The 17027-nt window shown below is 48.6% G+C and overlaps 1 protein-coding gene across 2 annotated transcripts; it reads right to left on the bottom strand.

Annotated features, from left to right (window-relative positions):
• Positions 1-18: 18 nt before the first annotated feature.
• On the bottom strand, positions 19-15670 carry crb2a (crumbs cell polarity complex component 2a). Of its 2 annotated transcripts, XM_068335601.1 has the most exons (13): positions 15483-15670; positions 8349-9041; positions 7385-7580; positions 6486-6625; positions 5960-6142; positions 5666-5779; positions 4577-5527; positions 3814-4367; positions 3318-3483; positions 2269-3139; positions 1861-1977; positions 1104-1230; positions 19-1028 (listed from the first exon to the last, which is right to left on the bottom strand). In XM_068335601.1, exons 1-13 carry the CDS (start codon positions 15547-15549, stop codon positions 807-809), a joined length of 4401 nt encoding a protein of 1466 aa, XP_068191702.1. In that variant the 5' UTR covers positions 15550-15670; the 3' UTR covers positions 19-806. The 2 variants fall into 2 exon arrangements, with proteins under 2 accessions (XP_068191702.1, XP_068191701.1); XM_068335600.1 differs by having other exon boundaries at positions 19-1230.
• Positions 15671-17027: the final 1357 nt, after the last annotated feature.

Genomic DNA, 17027 nt, shown 5'->3' on the forward strand with positions numbered 1-17027 from the left:
AATGTGTTTATTGCCTGTATGAAAATCATACAAAATGACACAAACTAATACAAGTACACAAGTATAAATACATCTAAGACATCTGATGGTCATGGTTAGCTACTGCTGAGTTAGCTACACATGGCTCTCTTGCTGAATGAGGTGACGGCGCTCAGATGTTGATGAACTTGTTGTATTGGCTCTTCGGGGGTCCAGGTGCTTGTAGGCGAGTTTCTGGCCCAAATGCCATCCTGTAACATGTGGCCCATCCCATAGTGTGGGGAATAGAGAACTGGTTCAATGGGCGGTGGCGTCACCCTGAGGTCACCCTGAGGTGATGCCACCGCCGGTTCCTGTCGGTCCAGGACCGACAGGTACATCCAACACCACCATCACCAACGAGGACTTTAAAAGTCAAGTATGTGTCTGTTTTCTTGAGTGATTCGATTCTTCAGCACCACATTCAGGAGCTCCTGCAGGTTCCTGCTTCCTGGTTCAGACCGACGCTCTTGGTTCTCCTCTGCTCTGGGTCCTTATCCTCTGGGTGATCCAGAGCAATCGGACAGCGAGGTCCGTTTAGTGACCCCTGACCTGATCACAATCCTCCGCTCTATGCAAGTATAACACACAGACAAACAGCTCGTCTCCTCTTCACGTTACAGCCATCGAACGGGTCCAGGTCCTGCCTCGAGTACGGTGGGCTGTTCTGGTTCCGTATGACGTCTACATGAGCAACCCGCTGCAGGAAGGCTGCGTCCTACAACCTACGTGCTTTAGTTCGGTGTGAGCGTCACGTGTGTCCACCGCCGCGTCCCAGCCGGGCAGGGTCATATGAGTCTTTCCTCGGGTGGGACTTTGAGCATGCTGTCCATCTCCAGGCGAGCCCCGGCCAGCTCCTGGGCGCTGGGGCTGTAGGCGCCCTCTGACTGCCTCTTCTTCCTGGCTGTCAGCACCATGAAGGTCAGGCCAGCGATCAGGACCAGGACGGCGCAGCACAGCAGGGGGGCGGCGACCAGCAGCCAGGGGACATCTTGCGAGCGTGCCTGTTTCTGGAGGACGGAGGACAGTGTAAGGTTGGGGTTAGGGTTAGTTTGCAGCATCATCCTCATCATCATCAGACGTACGTTAACGTCACATGTGGGGCCGCTGTAGTCAGGGAGACATTCACACACAAACATGTTGAACCGGTTCAAACAGGTGCCGCCGTTACGACACGGGTTGGATTCACACTCATCAGTCTCTGTTTCACACCTGCAACAGACAAAATACACATTAAACTGAATATTTAAGACATGAAGAGACTCTTTACCTCCATCCAGCTGAGGTGTACATAAACATAAAGGTCATCAGACAATGACTTCAGACCCCAGAGGGCAAGAAGCTGTGTTTTTCTACAAACATCAGAGGTGTCACTTTTATTTTCTCCTACATTCATCTGATGAGGAAAGATAGTGAAAGATAGTGAAAGAGGACATGAAGGTAGTTGATGCAGAGGATGCAGAAGACAGGGTCAGATGGAGGCAATTGATTCGCTGTGGCAACCCCTGATGGGAAAAGCCAAAAGGAAAAGAAGATACATTTGATGAGGAGGAGGGTTCAACGCTCCATGTCTGATCATGTGACCAGCTGGGCTCAGGACTCTAAGCCACAGGAAGTGCTTGACGTATTCCAGTAAACTGTCACTCCAGCAGTTATAGTCCTCTGATGGGTCCACGCCAGACCTGCTTCTGAGGGACTTCCCGTTTGTCTGGAATAAAGCATTACACGTCGCTTCTGATCCCTAACGCCACTGAGCATCCAGGATGGAGCTCCACCACCAGCCTGTAGGTGGTGGTGGAGTTCCGTCCGTCGGTCAGTCGGTCATGTGAAATGTGAACCCACCTGCTGCCTGTGAACCCGGGCACACACGTACAGTTAGCCCCCCACACTCCGTCACTGCACACGCCATCGTTCTCACACTGGACATCTTTACCACACTGGATCGGGGGGTAGTCCCACCTGTGAGGGGAAGAAGGATAAAGAAGTGAATAACATGGTCATGGAATCAGGCTCCACACTTCATCCAGAAGGAACCAGTTCCCTCAGAGTTCTCCCAGAATTCCTTCCACACCCTGAACTAAAACTACCCAAATGGTTTGATTAAAACCACGCAGGATCTGTAGAACAAAGTCTAGACATTTTGTGAAAGACAAGTGTCTGACAACTCAACTTAGGAACAGTAATACCTTAAAGGTGACTTTGGCTGACATCCCCCAACTTACAGGTGACTCTGGACATGGTGCTACTCACTGACACAGGGGGCCCCTGTAGCCCTCGGGACACACACAGGTGTATGAGTTGGGCCCGTCCCGACACGTCCCCCCGTGTTGACAGGCGTGGCGCTCACACTCGTCCAGGTCCTGGTCGCAGAGTGTCCCATCGTATCCAGGGTGACAGCGACACTCAAAACCAGCCAGGTAGTCCTTACAGCTGCCGTGGAGACAGGGCTGGGACAGACAGTCATCGGCGTCCGTCTCGCACTGGACCCCCTCCCAGCCCAGGTCGCAGTCACAGCCGAACTCGTTAAAGAGGTCTTGACACGTGCCTCCGTTCAGACACGGACCGGAAGCACAAACTGGGGCGCTGCTGCAACCCAGATGCATCCTGGGCTTTCCAGTGAGATGGAACTGAGCTGGCTGTGGGGCTTTATAGTCGTCCACAAAGGGAAGGTAGACCCCCCCCACCCTCACAGCCCCCAAGCAGCCGATGAAGCTCTCTGCGACAGCCAGCGTGGCCCCCTTCTGGTTGAGAAAGCCAATGCTTCCTGTGCGCTGCGGTGCGCTGCTGATGTCCGTGACTCCGTCCACGGTGATGACCCAGGCTGACGTCCTGGCCTCCTTCTCAGCCATGGAGATGTTGATGCGGTGCCAGCTCCCATCAGCCACCTGTCTAACCCCGGTGAAGGACAGTGTCTCCACACTGTTGCCAATGTGGATCTCCACCTGAATGAAGGAGTCCAGCAGCCCCACCAGCAGGAAGTCTGACCCCACAGAGGCCCTCAGGACCACAGCGTTGACCGAACGTGTCCGGAGCTCCATGTAGATGTTGGAGACGGGTTCAGCCAAAGAACCGCTGGCGCTGTAGAGAACGGGGGTGTGTTCAAACGTGGCGTTGTGCACACCTGAGGAAAAGCCCAGTTGGCATGAATCAATAATTGAACCGTGTGCACCAACAAGTGTGAACCCATTTTCAGAAAGACATCCAACCCTGAAGTTGATGTCTAAAACCCTTATTGACCTCAATTCTACCCTAATTAAATGTAGAATTGAGTAAATGTTTTATTCTGGACATGATCTTACATTCGTATCCATCAGGAAGGTCCACACAGTGGCCCCCGTGGACACAGGGGTCACTGACACACCACACGCGTGTTCCACAGGTCTTCCCCACATACACCTCTGAACAGGAACACGTGAAGTCGTTGAAGGTGATGCTGCACGTTCCTCCGTGTTGACAAGGTTCCATCTGGAGGGGAGGAACGGAGCGTTGGTGAAACAATCACAACAAGGCTGAAGAAGGTCCATAAACGACTTCACTACAGTGCCTTTCTGTGTATTAAAGAAACACTTTTCTTTAATACAAAGGAGTTTTAGACAGTCGTTAAGAGTGTGGGAAAAGGTAATACAGATGGAAGGTGGCTTAACATCAGTATGGGGAAGGTTCTTTGATCATAACCGTGACAGAAAATAGAGCTGCAGTGTAGCAAAGTGTGTTATATGAATTAACCAGGACTAACCATCCAGTTCAGACACTACAGGAAGTTTTAAGAACAGAACTGTGGAAACAATTTCCTACCTTGCATGTATCATCACTGACACAGCCTTTCTTCACATTTACAACCTCGTCTTCCTCTGAGCTGCTCCATACACCCCCGTCCAGGTGCACCGAGTCTAACCGGAGGTCCTGCAGGCAACCTTTGTAATGCCCCCCCCACACCTCAGAGTCCAGGTGTCCAGGAAGTCCTCCCACATAGATCCGGTCCCCGCTGTTCACGCTCACCTCGGGGATCTGTCCAATCACGTAGCGAAGGCCTGCGTGGCCAAAGATTACCTGTCGTTGTCGGACTTCCACCTGCAGGAGTTGCTTCTCACCCGTCGCCACAAACATTGGCGCTGTCAGTGAAGCGCCGTCACGGACAGAACTGACAAAGACCCTCCCCATCCTCAGGTAGACCGAGAAGTAGACCTGCCCCCCCTCCTTTGGGGATCTCCTCAGCTGGAACAGCAGCCCATCAGGCTTCAAGGACCTCAGGAAGAAGGACACATTGAAGCTGCTCCCATGGCCCCTCCCTACGGCGTAGGTGCTGTAGCTCAGCGAGTCCTCATGGCCGTAGGTCCGCAGAGGCAGTTCTGTCAAGAACCCAGCGGTCATAGTTTATAATTGCTCAGATTAGCATGAGTCAGATATGATTCTGTAGCATGATCTAATGTCCGATGTCAAATGGAGACAGTTTTTTTGAGGTATTGTCAGTTCTACCTGCCTGGTGGGGATGTGTGGATGCTTTGGTTAGTCATTCACACCGGACTGAAGTAAGCAGATTGCTAGTGGAGGTTCTTACCGTCAACGCAGCTGTCCCCGTGGAAGGGCCGGTAGCAGTCACACCGGTGGGTGGTCCAAAGGTCCACACAGCGTCCCTGTCCATGGCAGGGGTCGGGCTGGCACCACTCGGTCTTACGGCACCCTAGCTCGTGGCCTTGCTCCTTGGGGAGTGTTTGGGGTAGGATCGGCTTTGAATCGATCATGAGGTCTTCCATACATCCGATGAAGCCTGCCCCACTTAAGGAATACTCCAAAAGATTCTCTGGTGCTCCGCCAACATAAATTTGAGTTAAAGATCCAGAGGGCTGGAAAGCTGGTTTAGCGCCACTATCTGTCAGTCTGCATCCATCACCATCACAGCCAGAGCCTCTCAGGATCAGAACCAGGCCTTCACTGTCCACAAACACATGGACATCCCTCCAGTCTCCATCAGTAACCAAAACAGGAAAGGTCACACCCATTTCAGACCCCTCAGAAAAGGCTTTTGCATAAAGAAAGCCACTGACTAACTCCAGGAGAAGGTGGTTGTGCACATCTCCTCTGAAGAAAAGCAGCATGTTTGGTAAGGTTGTCCTGAAGCGCAGCTGGACGCCCAGACTGTGGTGAGCATGATGCTCCGCGTCCCGCCGGGCCCTTTCCTCCAGAACGACCTGAATGTGAAGGAATCCAGGTGTGGAAAAAGAAAACGTTGTCCTGGTGGAGCAACGTTCATCGTAGAACCCATGAGGGCATAAACATGTGTGACTGTGGACCCCCCCATCCAGCCACGGGTGGCAGGTGGCACCGTTACGGCATCCGTGGCCCCGGCAGCCGTTAAGTTTGACGTTGCAGTTCTTCCCTCCCCAAGGAAGTTCCCCTGGTTGTGGCTCAGGACAGTGGCAGACATAGGACGCCCTGCTGTCCTCACACCAGCCTCCATTCTGACAGGGCCGGCTGGCGCACTCATCAATGTCTACGCCACACTCAACGCCTGCAGGAACAACAGGTTAGACCGGTTAGACACGGCACACCTGAGAACCTGAACAGGGGCTGCTGCCTAATTCCTTTAAACTTGGTCACACATCAGTCCTCAACCTGCTCCGGTCTGTTGTCCAGGTGAAAAACTCACCAAGGAACCCGGCGGCGCAGGAGCAGGAGTATCCGTCCACCCGGTCCTCACAGGTGCCTCCATTCAGGCAGGGCTCAGACGCACACTCATCAATGTCCACCGAGCAGTTCTCTCCTGCAGGGGGAGTCAAGGGTTAATAAAGGTTTAAAGATGGAGGGTGGCAAGGATGGATGGATTGTCAGATGATGGATGGATGGATGGATGGATGGATGGATGGATGGATGGATGGATGGATGGATGAATTAATGGATGGGTAGATGATGGATGGATGGATGATGGATGGATATTACTGACCTGTGAATCCAGACTGACACTGGCAGACGTAACCAGCTGCATCTGCATAGCGGAGCTCCCAATCCTGCCCCCAGTCTCGCCCCCAGTGGGATGGATCTGAGCGCTCCAAACACTGGCCACCGTTCTCACATGGCTGCTCGGCACACTCGTCTACATCAGTCTCACAGTTTGGTCCTTCGTATCCTGGATGAAGCACAACAGGAGATGCTTGGTCTGAAGCTGTGAGACGTTTTACATGTCTCGCAGAGCAGAAAGAGATAATATTGATGAAGTGAAAAACATTTCCATCTGTCTCAATTGTTTTGTTTGCTAATAAGCAAGTATTTTATGCGAAAATGTTAAACCAAGATGACCAACATGTTTAAAAGTTATCTGCTCATTTAGTCACTGAGCCAGATTGATGCAAAGTGTCTACATATAAGTAACAGTACTCAGTAAGATGTTCTCTTTTCCATCTTCAGTCTTACGTTCACTGGCTGGTGTGTGTGTGGTGCGTGTGTGTGTTGGTGCAGAGGGGTTGGGGTACCTGGCCAGCAGAGACAGGTGTAACCTTTTACCCCCTCTATGCATGTGGCGCCATGCTGACACGGATTGGACGAACACTCAGGGATGTCAAGCTCACAGTGGGCCCCATGGAAACCTGTGGCCTCGCAGTCACACAGGTAGCTGTAGAAAGACAGTGTACAGGTGAGCAACACACACACACACACACACACACAACATTTAGGGTTTCGGTGAGGAGAACGATTCTAAAAGACCTGTGTGTAGAGCTTAGGGTTAGGCCTGCAGTATTCTCTCCACTCTGGTGTCCACAGTGGGGACTCATACACCAGAAACCATGTTTGCAGGAATCAGGAAACTACAAGACTTTACATATCTCACTTGTTTGCATTAAAATGCAACATGGACCTCATGTGTTCTGCTAAGAAGGTTTTTTTAAAAGTTAAAAAAACTAATGTAAAATGGTTTTTGGTGTTGTCAGTATGTACTGTGATCCAACAGGCCAATGGGGTGAAGGTAACCCAACAGGCCAATGAGGTGATGGTAACCCAACAGGCCAATGCGTGGTGTAGTTTGGGGCCTTCTCCATCTTGACTGGTTGGACTGAGGCTCCCTTTCAGTGACATCCTGTGTTTCTCTGTGGTCTGTTGGCTTTAGGTACCATAACAATAGTAATTTGTATCTGATACAAAACATGCTGAGCCCCTGATCTGTGCCAAGTTTCACGTAAGTAAAGTAGTTAGAGTCATTTATGGATAACCCGGTAACACGTTACTGGACACCCTGGACACACTGGACACCTGTTCTCATCATTTTATTTCCACTGACTGCTGTGACTTTTCCAGATTGTAAACCAGCTCCAGCTGGGCTTACCCGTTCACCCTCCTTACCCGTTCCCCCGTCTTACCCGTTCACCCGGCTTACCCGTTCACCCTGTCATGGCAGACAGCTCCGTTGAGGCAGGGCTCACTGGCACACTCATTGATATCCAGCTCGCAGTCAATGCCCTGGAACCCTGGCGGACACTCACAGGAATACATGCCCACCATATCGTGGCACCGGGCGCCATTACGGCAGGGCTCAGACTCACACTCATTGATTTCACTTTCACAGTTCACTCCTGTTGGGGAGAAGCCAGTATGTTATTCAGAAGGCAATGAGGATAGTGATGATGGCTATAGATGTACCATTGGTATTCTGTCTAATGGTCTCATTTTTACAAATCAACACCTCAGTTTGTATCAACATGTTTATTCTGGTCTGTACAACCTTCTTTACATTCTCTAAGCAGCCGATTGACGGGAATGTAGCCATGTTGACTTGACCTGACCCCTCCCCAGATAACACTACGTTCCTCTGACCAGACCCCCCAGATAACACTACGTTCTTCTGACCTGACCTCCCCCCCCAGATAACACTAAGCTCCTCTGACACAGAGCAGACTCATGGAGAAAGAAAGGAAAGATGGGGAAGGTGTACGAACAACAAGACCAGCGTGTTTCCTTCTCACTCTGACTTTATCTGAGATACAGATTAGATGCTGGACTAAAGACGTCTGGCTCTTAAAATAGTCCTCATTATCAGGAATAAACAAAACACTTAGGGATTATCACACAGTGGTGAGGAACACAACAGAGGAAGAACCTCAAAGGGGAGGGGAAGTCCTTTTCTCACTGCTGATGTGTTGATGAGGATTCATGAAATATCTATACCCACTAAACTAGGAGGCACTCAGAGTACGTTTGGATAGGGACAATTCACAAATCCTAGAAACCCAAAACGGTTCAATGTTTGAAGCTCAATGTTCTCTCTTAATACGTTACATTATTCTGAAGCCTAACTAGTAATGATTTTATTTGTGCGTACGTATGTGTGTATGTGGACACACCTTGGAAGCCCACCAGGCACTCACACTGGTAGTGGTCCCTCTCATTGATGCAAGTGCCGTTGTTCTCACAGGGTCGTGACGCGCACTCGTTGATGTCAATCTCGCAGTGGAAGCCCTGGAATCCCGGCACACAGAAGCACTGGAACTCGGCCGGGCCATCCAGACAGATGGCTCCATTCTGACAAGGCTCCGATGAACACTCGTTCACGTCTTCCTCACAGGTCTCTCCCTCAAACCCGGGTGCGCAGCGGCACTCAAAGCCCTCCGGTCTCAGGACACATGTCCCGTTGTTCCTGCAGGGCTGGTCGATGCAGTCCGTCACGTGAGTCCTGCAGTTCCAGCCACCGTAGCCTGAGGGACACCTACAGAAGTAGCTGTTCAGTTGGTCCACACACAGGGAGCGAGGCTCCACGCAGGGGTTGCTCCGACACTCATCCACCTCCTCGGTGCAGTTGTCTCCTGTCAGACCATCCAGACAGGTGCAGTGGTACACTGTGGTTCCTGGGATGCTGGTGCAGTTTTCACATGGAGCAAAGAAGCAGGCATTGTAGAGCTCGTCACAGTGCTTGCCCATGTACCGGACCCCTTCTCGAGCACAGATACAGGCATAGTCGTCTGTGGTGTCCACACAGGAAGCTCCATTCTTGCAGGGGGCAGACAAGCATTTATCTGATGCAGCTGTGCAAAGGATTCCTAAAGGACAAAGAGAATTTTGAAGATTAAGTCATGTTAATACATGCCAAGAATGTGCATCAAGGTCTCCAAAAGTGTCAAAGGTCCTAAATAAGACTTCAAAGAAAAATGCGTTTCATGTTTCGAGGTATTTTGAGGTGTTCTGGTTGTGTTCTACCGGGATGAGACCTCAGGGAAGACTCAGGACACACCAGAGGGACTCGACTGGGAACCCCTCAGGATCCCCCCACAGGAGCTGAATGAGAGGCAAGTATTGGCATCCCTGCTCAGACTGTTGCCTTCATGACCCAGCTGTGGATAAGTGGACTACGGGACTACAGTGTTTTCTCATGAATTTGGTCTTACTAACATATTTATGGATGGTTGTTATTGACTCGGGTAGCACAGTGGCGCAGTGGGTATGCTGTCACCACACAGCAAGGTGGTTCTGGGTTCGAGTCCCGCTCTGTGCGGGGTTTGCATGTTCTCCCCATGTCTGCATGAGTTCCCTCCGGGTTCTCCGGCTTCCTCCCACCTCCAAAAAAACCCATGTTCTCCAGGTTAATTGGCCATTCCCAAATTGACTGTAGGCGTAAGTGTGTGCGTGAGTGTTTGTCTGCAGTATACTGGCGTCGCGCCTGGGAGTTTCCCCCACCTCACACCCTCAGTCAGCTGGGATAGGCTCCAGCTCCCTGTGGCCCACGACAGCGGACGCAGCGGTTATGAAAATCAATGTTATTGACTCACTTTGTGATAGAAGGCCTGTGTAACAAATCACAGACATTGGGTTAGTAGACTGGGTTATCAACCATGAGGTGAAGACAAGAACAAGAACACCTCATGTCTGACAGCTCTGCTCAGCAGGAAGCAGGCGGAGTCGGGGAAGTGAGTTGGGTTATTCCCATAATAATTCCCCGTATGGCATGACATCAACCTTTTGTCCATCCCCAGTAAAATCCTTGCCAAAATCGTCATACAAAGAATATCAGATGAAACAGACACAGAACTCAGGAAAGAACAAGCAGGGTTCCGAGAGGGTACAGGATGTGTTGACCATATATTTACTCTACATAATATCATAGAGCAGTGTACAGACTGGCAGGTAACTGTATTTAAACTTTGTGGATTTCGAGAAGGCCTTTGACAGTATTCGTATGGACAGCTTATGGAGACTACCACGTGCGTACTAGGTCCTCAATCAAATTGTCCATATTGTAAAAGGTTTCTATACCAACTTCAAATGTCAAATTAGAAGCAACAAGCATAGTTTTGCAGTTAAAACAGGGGTGAGGCAAGGTTGTGTCATGTCAGCACTACTCTTTAACTTAGTCATAGACTGGGTGATGAGAAGAACCACGAAAGACAAACAAAGGGGCATCAGATGGAATCTCTTCTTGCAATTGGAAGACCTTGACTTTGCTGATGACTTGTCATTGCCATCTCTCACACAAGTAGGTCTGAAAATAAACCTGAAGAAGACGGAGCTGAATATCCAAACCCCCTCACCAATTAAATTAGACGATATAAACCTACCCACAACCAATCTTTTCACCTACTTAGGCATAAGCCAAACATAAGCCAACTCAGCAAGGCCAGAAACATCGACTTTACATCATCTGGAAGTTAGCCCAGTACAGCACTAACACCAAGCTGAGATTGTACCAGAGTTGTGTCCTGTCTGTCCTGCTATATGGTTCTGAGTGTTGGCGGACGACGGGATCTGATCTCCACTGACTGTCAACCTTTCACACCAAAAGCCTATGGAGAATACAGCTTCTGGCCCAATATCATCTCTAATCAACACCTTCTTAGTATGTGCAAACAAGACAACATGGCGGACATCCTTATGAGAAGGCGGTGGAAGTGGATAGGACATGTAATCCCTAGGGAGCAGGACAACATCACTAAAATTGCTCTTCACTGGACACCAGAAGGCAGGTGCAAAAGAAGCTGACCCAAGAACACCTGGCGGAGGACAGTGGAGGGTGAGCTGAAGACCCTACATAACACCTGGGGTTCCATCAAAACTCTGACCCAGAACAGACAGGAGTGGAGATCCTTAGTTTTTTGCCCTACATGCCAGTTGGCATACAAGGCACTGACCTGATGGGTGACTAATAAAGGGATCTTTAATCACTGTGACCATATCTTCATTGTGCAGCAAAAAGTAGATGACCTGAAAAGACCAACAGGGACTAAAGTAGGTTGTCCTTCTGTGCCTGTTCCACCACATCCTGATGTAATCTCCTCTTCCTTAATTTGTAAAGACACAGCGTGAGTCTATCACTGATGTCACCAGTTAAATCCTCACTATTTATTTAAACCCTGGCCATCAGCTGCTCTGTTTAATTAGAGCGTCCAGGTTTGGTTCATTTAAACCTTAACAGTAACTCAACACATGACATTCTGGGTCCTAGTTCCATGACACTAAATCCATTTATAGCTCTTTATTCTAATACACACACACACACACACACACACACACACACACACACACACACACACACACACACACACACACACACACACACACACACACACACACACACACACACACACACACACACACACACACACACACACACACACACAGTTACAATGCTCCAGAGTGTAAGTATAACAAAAATAAAACCTCCCATCAGGGATCAATGAAGAACCCTGATTGTGATTCTGATAACCCACTACCTCTGTCTCTGTTGTATAGGCAAGTCAAAAAAGGAGATGCTGAAGCATTGGATTAAAGAGGAGAACAGTGTTAGCATCAGTTAGCATGTAGCCATGGACAGGCTCTCTCATTTTTTGGGTCTGTTCTTTATGTGAGTCCGAAAGTGGATGAGAACATGTCATGAGGGGGGATGATTGTTCAGTGAGGATTTACAAAAGATATACTGCCCCCACTACCAGCCAATGCCAGAGGGTCTTTGTGGAACCAGTCCAGATTCCTGTTAGTGGGCCAAACTCCACATCCAACACCCCTCAATCCCAGCCTCCCGGCCCCAGACACTTTGATCAGTGTCCCAATTCCAAATAGTCACTGAGTTGGAAGTTATTCACAGTGAAAGGAGTTATGGAGGGTGAGGAGGGGGAGGGTGGAGCCTGAGAGAGAGTATTTAGATAGAAACATTAGTAGGGACAACTATTCTGATTATTGCTGCAAAATTGGTCAAAACAAGAGAAAAACATTAATATTTCATTTAAGCCTGCCTGTAATTAGAGGAGGGAGTCAGGATGAAGGAGGACACTCAAGAATGACGTGCTCTCTGTAAACTGACTGATCACAGACAAAACTGTAAACCAGGTCAGTAGTTTCCTTTAGAAGTAAAGGAGTAAAGGAGTAATCCCTGACAACCACAACACACAACCTACATAGCACAGACAACAATCGACCACACACACACACACACACACACACACACACACACACACACACACACACACACACACACACACACACATATATGTGTGTGTGTGTGTGTATACACACACTAGCGGGAACCTAGTATATATGTATGGTATGTTTAAATAATGATTAAACATGAAGGTCTTCTTCTTCTTCTAGTCTATCTACAGTATTTGTCCATCCATCCATCCTATTGAGGACTAGAGGTGGCAGAAGGCTGCTGACAGGTCTCGTTGCGTTTGAGGCTCGTCCCCCTCGCTCCAGCTGGAGACACTAAGTGTGTTTGAAGTGAACAGGTGACGGTTTGCTCAGGAGGTGTTAGCCACCTGTGAACCGGCAGGGTTTCCAGATTAGCTTCAAGTCTCCTTATTGTAAAGCGGGGCCAGAACAAACACGCTTTACATTAAGAAGGAGCTGATCCTTTGCTTGGCTCATAAGTTGCTTTAATGCTATGGGGTCAATCATAGGAATGCTGTCAGACCACATGATGTGGTCATTTAAATCTATTTGACATTACATATCTATTCCTGGAATTAAAACTCTTTGGACTGAAGTTCATGATGCAGTTATTTAGATGACATTAATAAACTGGATGTATTCATGACCGTCATGTTTCACCGTCATTATTTTATGACTTGTCGTTCTAATTTCCATAGACTGTTTGGATATGTGACCATGATTAGCATAACCTGTTCATTTAAGATAGATAAAAGGAGATTCAGCAGTAGCTGGAGCTGGTCTGTGGGTCTATGGAGCTGGTCTGTGGGTCACCTCAACTGACTCCTCTTGCTGTGGATTAGAGAGTTTTAAACTCACTTCCTGTCAGATCGCTCAACCTCCAGGTGGCAAAGAAAAACACCTGAAACGATTATCAGAATGCAACAACAAATGAAGTCACTTCCGGTCGTGGATGTCATCATTAAACTAATGATACCTAGTTTAATGAAGGCGAACCTCTGACCGTATCACCAGGTGTTGATACGGTCAGAGGTTCAAATGTGTGAACACATTTGAGTAGATACAAAAACACACACCCAAATGTGATGTGTGCAGGACTTTGGGGCAATGTCTGCTAACGGAGATCCTCCACCACCAACTTCAGCTCCACCCAACCACACACACGGAACACAGAACGCCAGATCACTTCAAGTCTTTGCGTTGGCTGGGATTCAAACCCAGGTCCTCTGCTTGGAGGGCAGCTCCGCTATTCGCTACAACACCAAGGCCTTGTTGGGCCTCCAATGTCAGTAGCAGAAGTGATATTAATGAAATTAAGTAAGTAAATATTACGTAATAAAATTCTGTTCAATTGTTTATCTTTTCTCGCTTTTGTCTCCTCCTTTTTGTGCGCATCTCTCTTTTGATCCCGCCTCCTGCCCCCCTTCATCCTTCACTCACTTGTAGTCTTCATCCTACTTTCCCTCCCCCAGCTTTTCGTGTACCCCTTCTGACCTGCAGAGCCTTTCCATGTTGTAATCCCTGGTGTGGCTAATCCCTGGTGGCAGATACCTGCACAGATTACAGCCTCCAGCCTGTTGTCTCTAGTTTCCTCGTCTTCCTCGTCTCCCTCTGTCGTCTCATGTAACGTAACCTCACGTTTAGTAAGTCTCTGAATCATTAATCGTGGCGCACTCAAACACTGGGGCAGATATGGGGCAGATTGGTCAGCACCCATTGCATGTTATCCCAATGGGTGGTGACCATTGGGTGGGTGGGGGAGGGTGGGTGAAAGATGTATCAGGGGGTTTGGGTCAAACCTTATGCTTCCACCCCAACACACAGACATGTACAGTATGTGATAGTCTACTCAGCTGTTTATTCATTTTTATGTAATTATTTTTATGTACACATAATAGTACATTATATAGATTTACTATTATTTGTTCACTATAACACATAAGACATTCTTACTGTATTGATGTGAATCAATGACAGTCCTCTGAGTCGCTCTGAGGATTTCCCTGCTCAGCGTTTCTGGGAAGAGATTGGCCGCGGTGGGGGGGCAGTGGTGGTGTTGGGGGGGGGGTCTTCATATCACACACACCAAAGGAACTCTACGAACTATTGGATATGATATGGGTATGATATGAAATTAACTCTTTTCAAACTGTATTATATTACCTCCATCTAATCTAAATCTAATCTAATCTCAGCTGAATGTCTTTGACACACAGAGTCTGTACTAGAATGACGAGTCCGGACCCGAGTCCTGTGAGTCACGTCTGATAAACTCCATGTGACCTTCTCCCCCGACATGAAGCAACCTCCCACTCTCAGTTCTGACAAGAACGACTGATCCTGACCAGGTGACCAGGCCGGTGATGTTTATCTGCACCCCATCATCATCATGAAAATGTACACATACTCAGAGGGCCCACAGTCACCCAGAATAATCTGATCCAGCGCCCACTTTAGTTTTCACACTCCTGACTTCCTGTTTTTGTTTGTGTGACATCGCCATAAACTGATATAACAGGTAAGAAAGCCTGGCCTCACAGAACCAGAGAAATGTTCCAGGATCACTCTGGACCATTCCACACCATCCAAACGACAGCTTCACACTCCATGTAGAGATCGTCCTGTGATCACCAGAACCTTGTCCTCCTGGCTCACTATGAAGGCTTTGTGTCCTGTGAGGGATTACAGCTGGGGTGCACCATAAAGGGCAGCCCACTCCCCTCCTTGTCTGTGGAGCACAGGCTGGTCCAATAAGCTCCTCCCACTGAGCACTTGTACACCACTCACGGAGCAGCATCTCCTGGAGCATCACCACATTCCTGAGGCCACTCCAGTCTGACGACGAAGTGGGTCGTCACGCACACACCGAGTGTGTGAAACACCTCACACTAAAGAGAGTAACACACACCGAGTGTGTGAAACACCTTAGACTAAAGAGAGTAACACACACCGAGTGTGTGAAACACCTCACACCAACTGGTTCTTTCCAGCTTCATGTCCTCATTAAACACTAACTAACAAAACACAATGTAACGCAACTAACACAACTAATATAACACAATGACATGAAGTGCCTTGAACACCCCAGAACAAACAGAACGTACCCCACTTGAACATCATCATGGTCAGCAGCACCGTCTTCAGGTTGAGGGGAATCCTTCCCAGCTCCATGATAACAATTCAGCACAGAACTCAGGGACATGTAGGACTATAGGAGCGCCACTGGAGCGCTGGTGTCCTGCTCTCACGCTGCTTTGGTTGTCCTGGTGGTGGTTGTGGGCATGCTGCTCCTGGCCACGCTGGGCTGCTAATGAGGGCTGGGCGGGAGAGACGCCCTCCCTCCTCTCAGGGCTAATCATCCCGAGTAGAGAGAATATGGGAAAACGTGAGCTGGACTCACGCCTCCTATGACCCGCTGCTAGAGAACACATGGAGAACACGCTGGAGCTGTTTGAGGACAACAATATTCATCTAAAATAACTAAACACATTAGAGCGGTTTACTGCTTTTATACATTTGATTTTCAGTGAGGTTGCTTTGTTGGTCATTTTTACTATTTTAATTCAAATTTGAAAAAATATGTTCAGAATGGGGCAGCATGGCGTCACCCAGCCCTTTCGCCTCACAGCAGGAAGGTTCTGGGTTTGAGTCCTTCTTGTGTGGAGTTTGTATGTTCTCCCCATGTCTGCGTGGGTTCTCTCTGGTTCTTCGGCTTCCTTCCACCTCCAGAAACATGAAGCGTAAATGAATTGAAATTGTCCGTAGGTATGAGTGTGAGTGGATAGATGGATGGATGGATGGATGGATGGATGAATGGATGGATGGATGGATGGATGGGTGGATGGGCAGATGGGTAGAATGTTTGATTCAGTGGCTGTCCTTACTTCCCTGTAGAAGTTTCTGTGTATTCTTTATTTATATGGTAGGAACTCTAACGCCAGTGAACATCCTGTTTGAACCAATAGGTATCTGCTTCCTGTCCAGTCTAGTGAATCCAGGCCAGGTTTCAGTCCCTGACTCATTAGTGTGTTCATCCTCTTTAGCGGCTCCTTTGTACCACAAAGTTCAGCAGTCATTCATCGCTAAGCCTGATGGGGACCCCATCAGCGGCTGCGCCTGTCTGCCAATGGGCAAGTCAAGTCTATTTGATTAGTGTTAGTGCGATGCTATTTACATGGCGTTGTTCTGATGTTAGAATTAAATCCAGCAATCACAGCCCCTCCTGTCTCTGCATCACACATCATCACCTTATCTCTTCACTTCAACCTTTACCCTGGGTCCTGAGTGACCCAGAATTCTGACCCCTCAGAGCCTTCCCTCCCAAAATCATTCATACTGTCAGCAGTTCTACCACTAGAAGATTTGTTGATCTTCAAATATGTTGACACTGTCTCAGGGTATCATGACTCATGTCAAGACTTCATTTTGATTAATCTTTAGCTTTTTCTGTTATCATTAATGTTTTGTCTTTTTCAGAATCCTTCTTACCCTTCCGGCTCATTCCAGTCACCTGTGTTGCTGCAGACACCTGTGGCTCTTCCCACAATCAGTCTCCACCTTACAAATACTCTTCTCCACCCTCAGCTACCCTCCAGATTGTCAGTTTCTGTTCAGTCTGCTCCTCCCACATCCAAAAACATTTAGTCAAT

Source organism: Antennarius striatus, chromosome 15, assembly GCF_040054535.1.
Source record: "Antennarius striatus isolate MH-2024 chromosome 15, ASM4005453v1, whole genome shotgun sequence".
In the NCBI taxonomy this organism is placed as follows: domain Eukaryota; kingdom Metazoa; phylum Chordata; class Actinopteri; order Lophiiformes; family Antennariidae; genus Antennarius; species Antennarius striatus.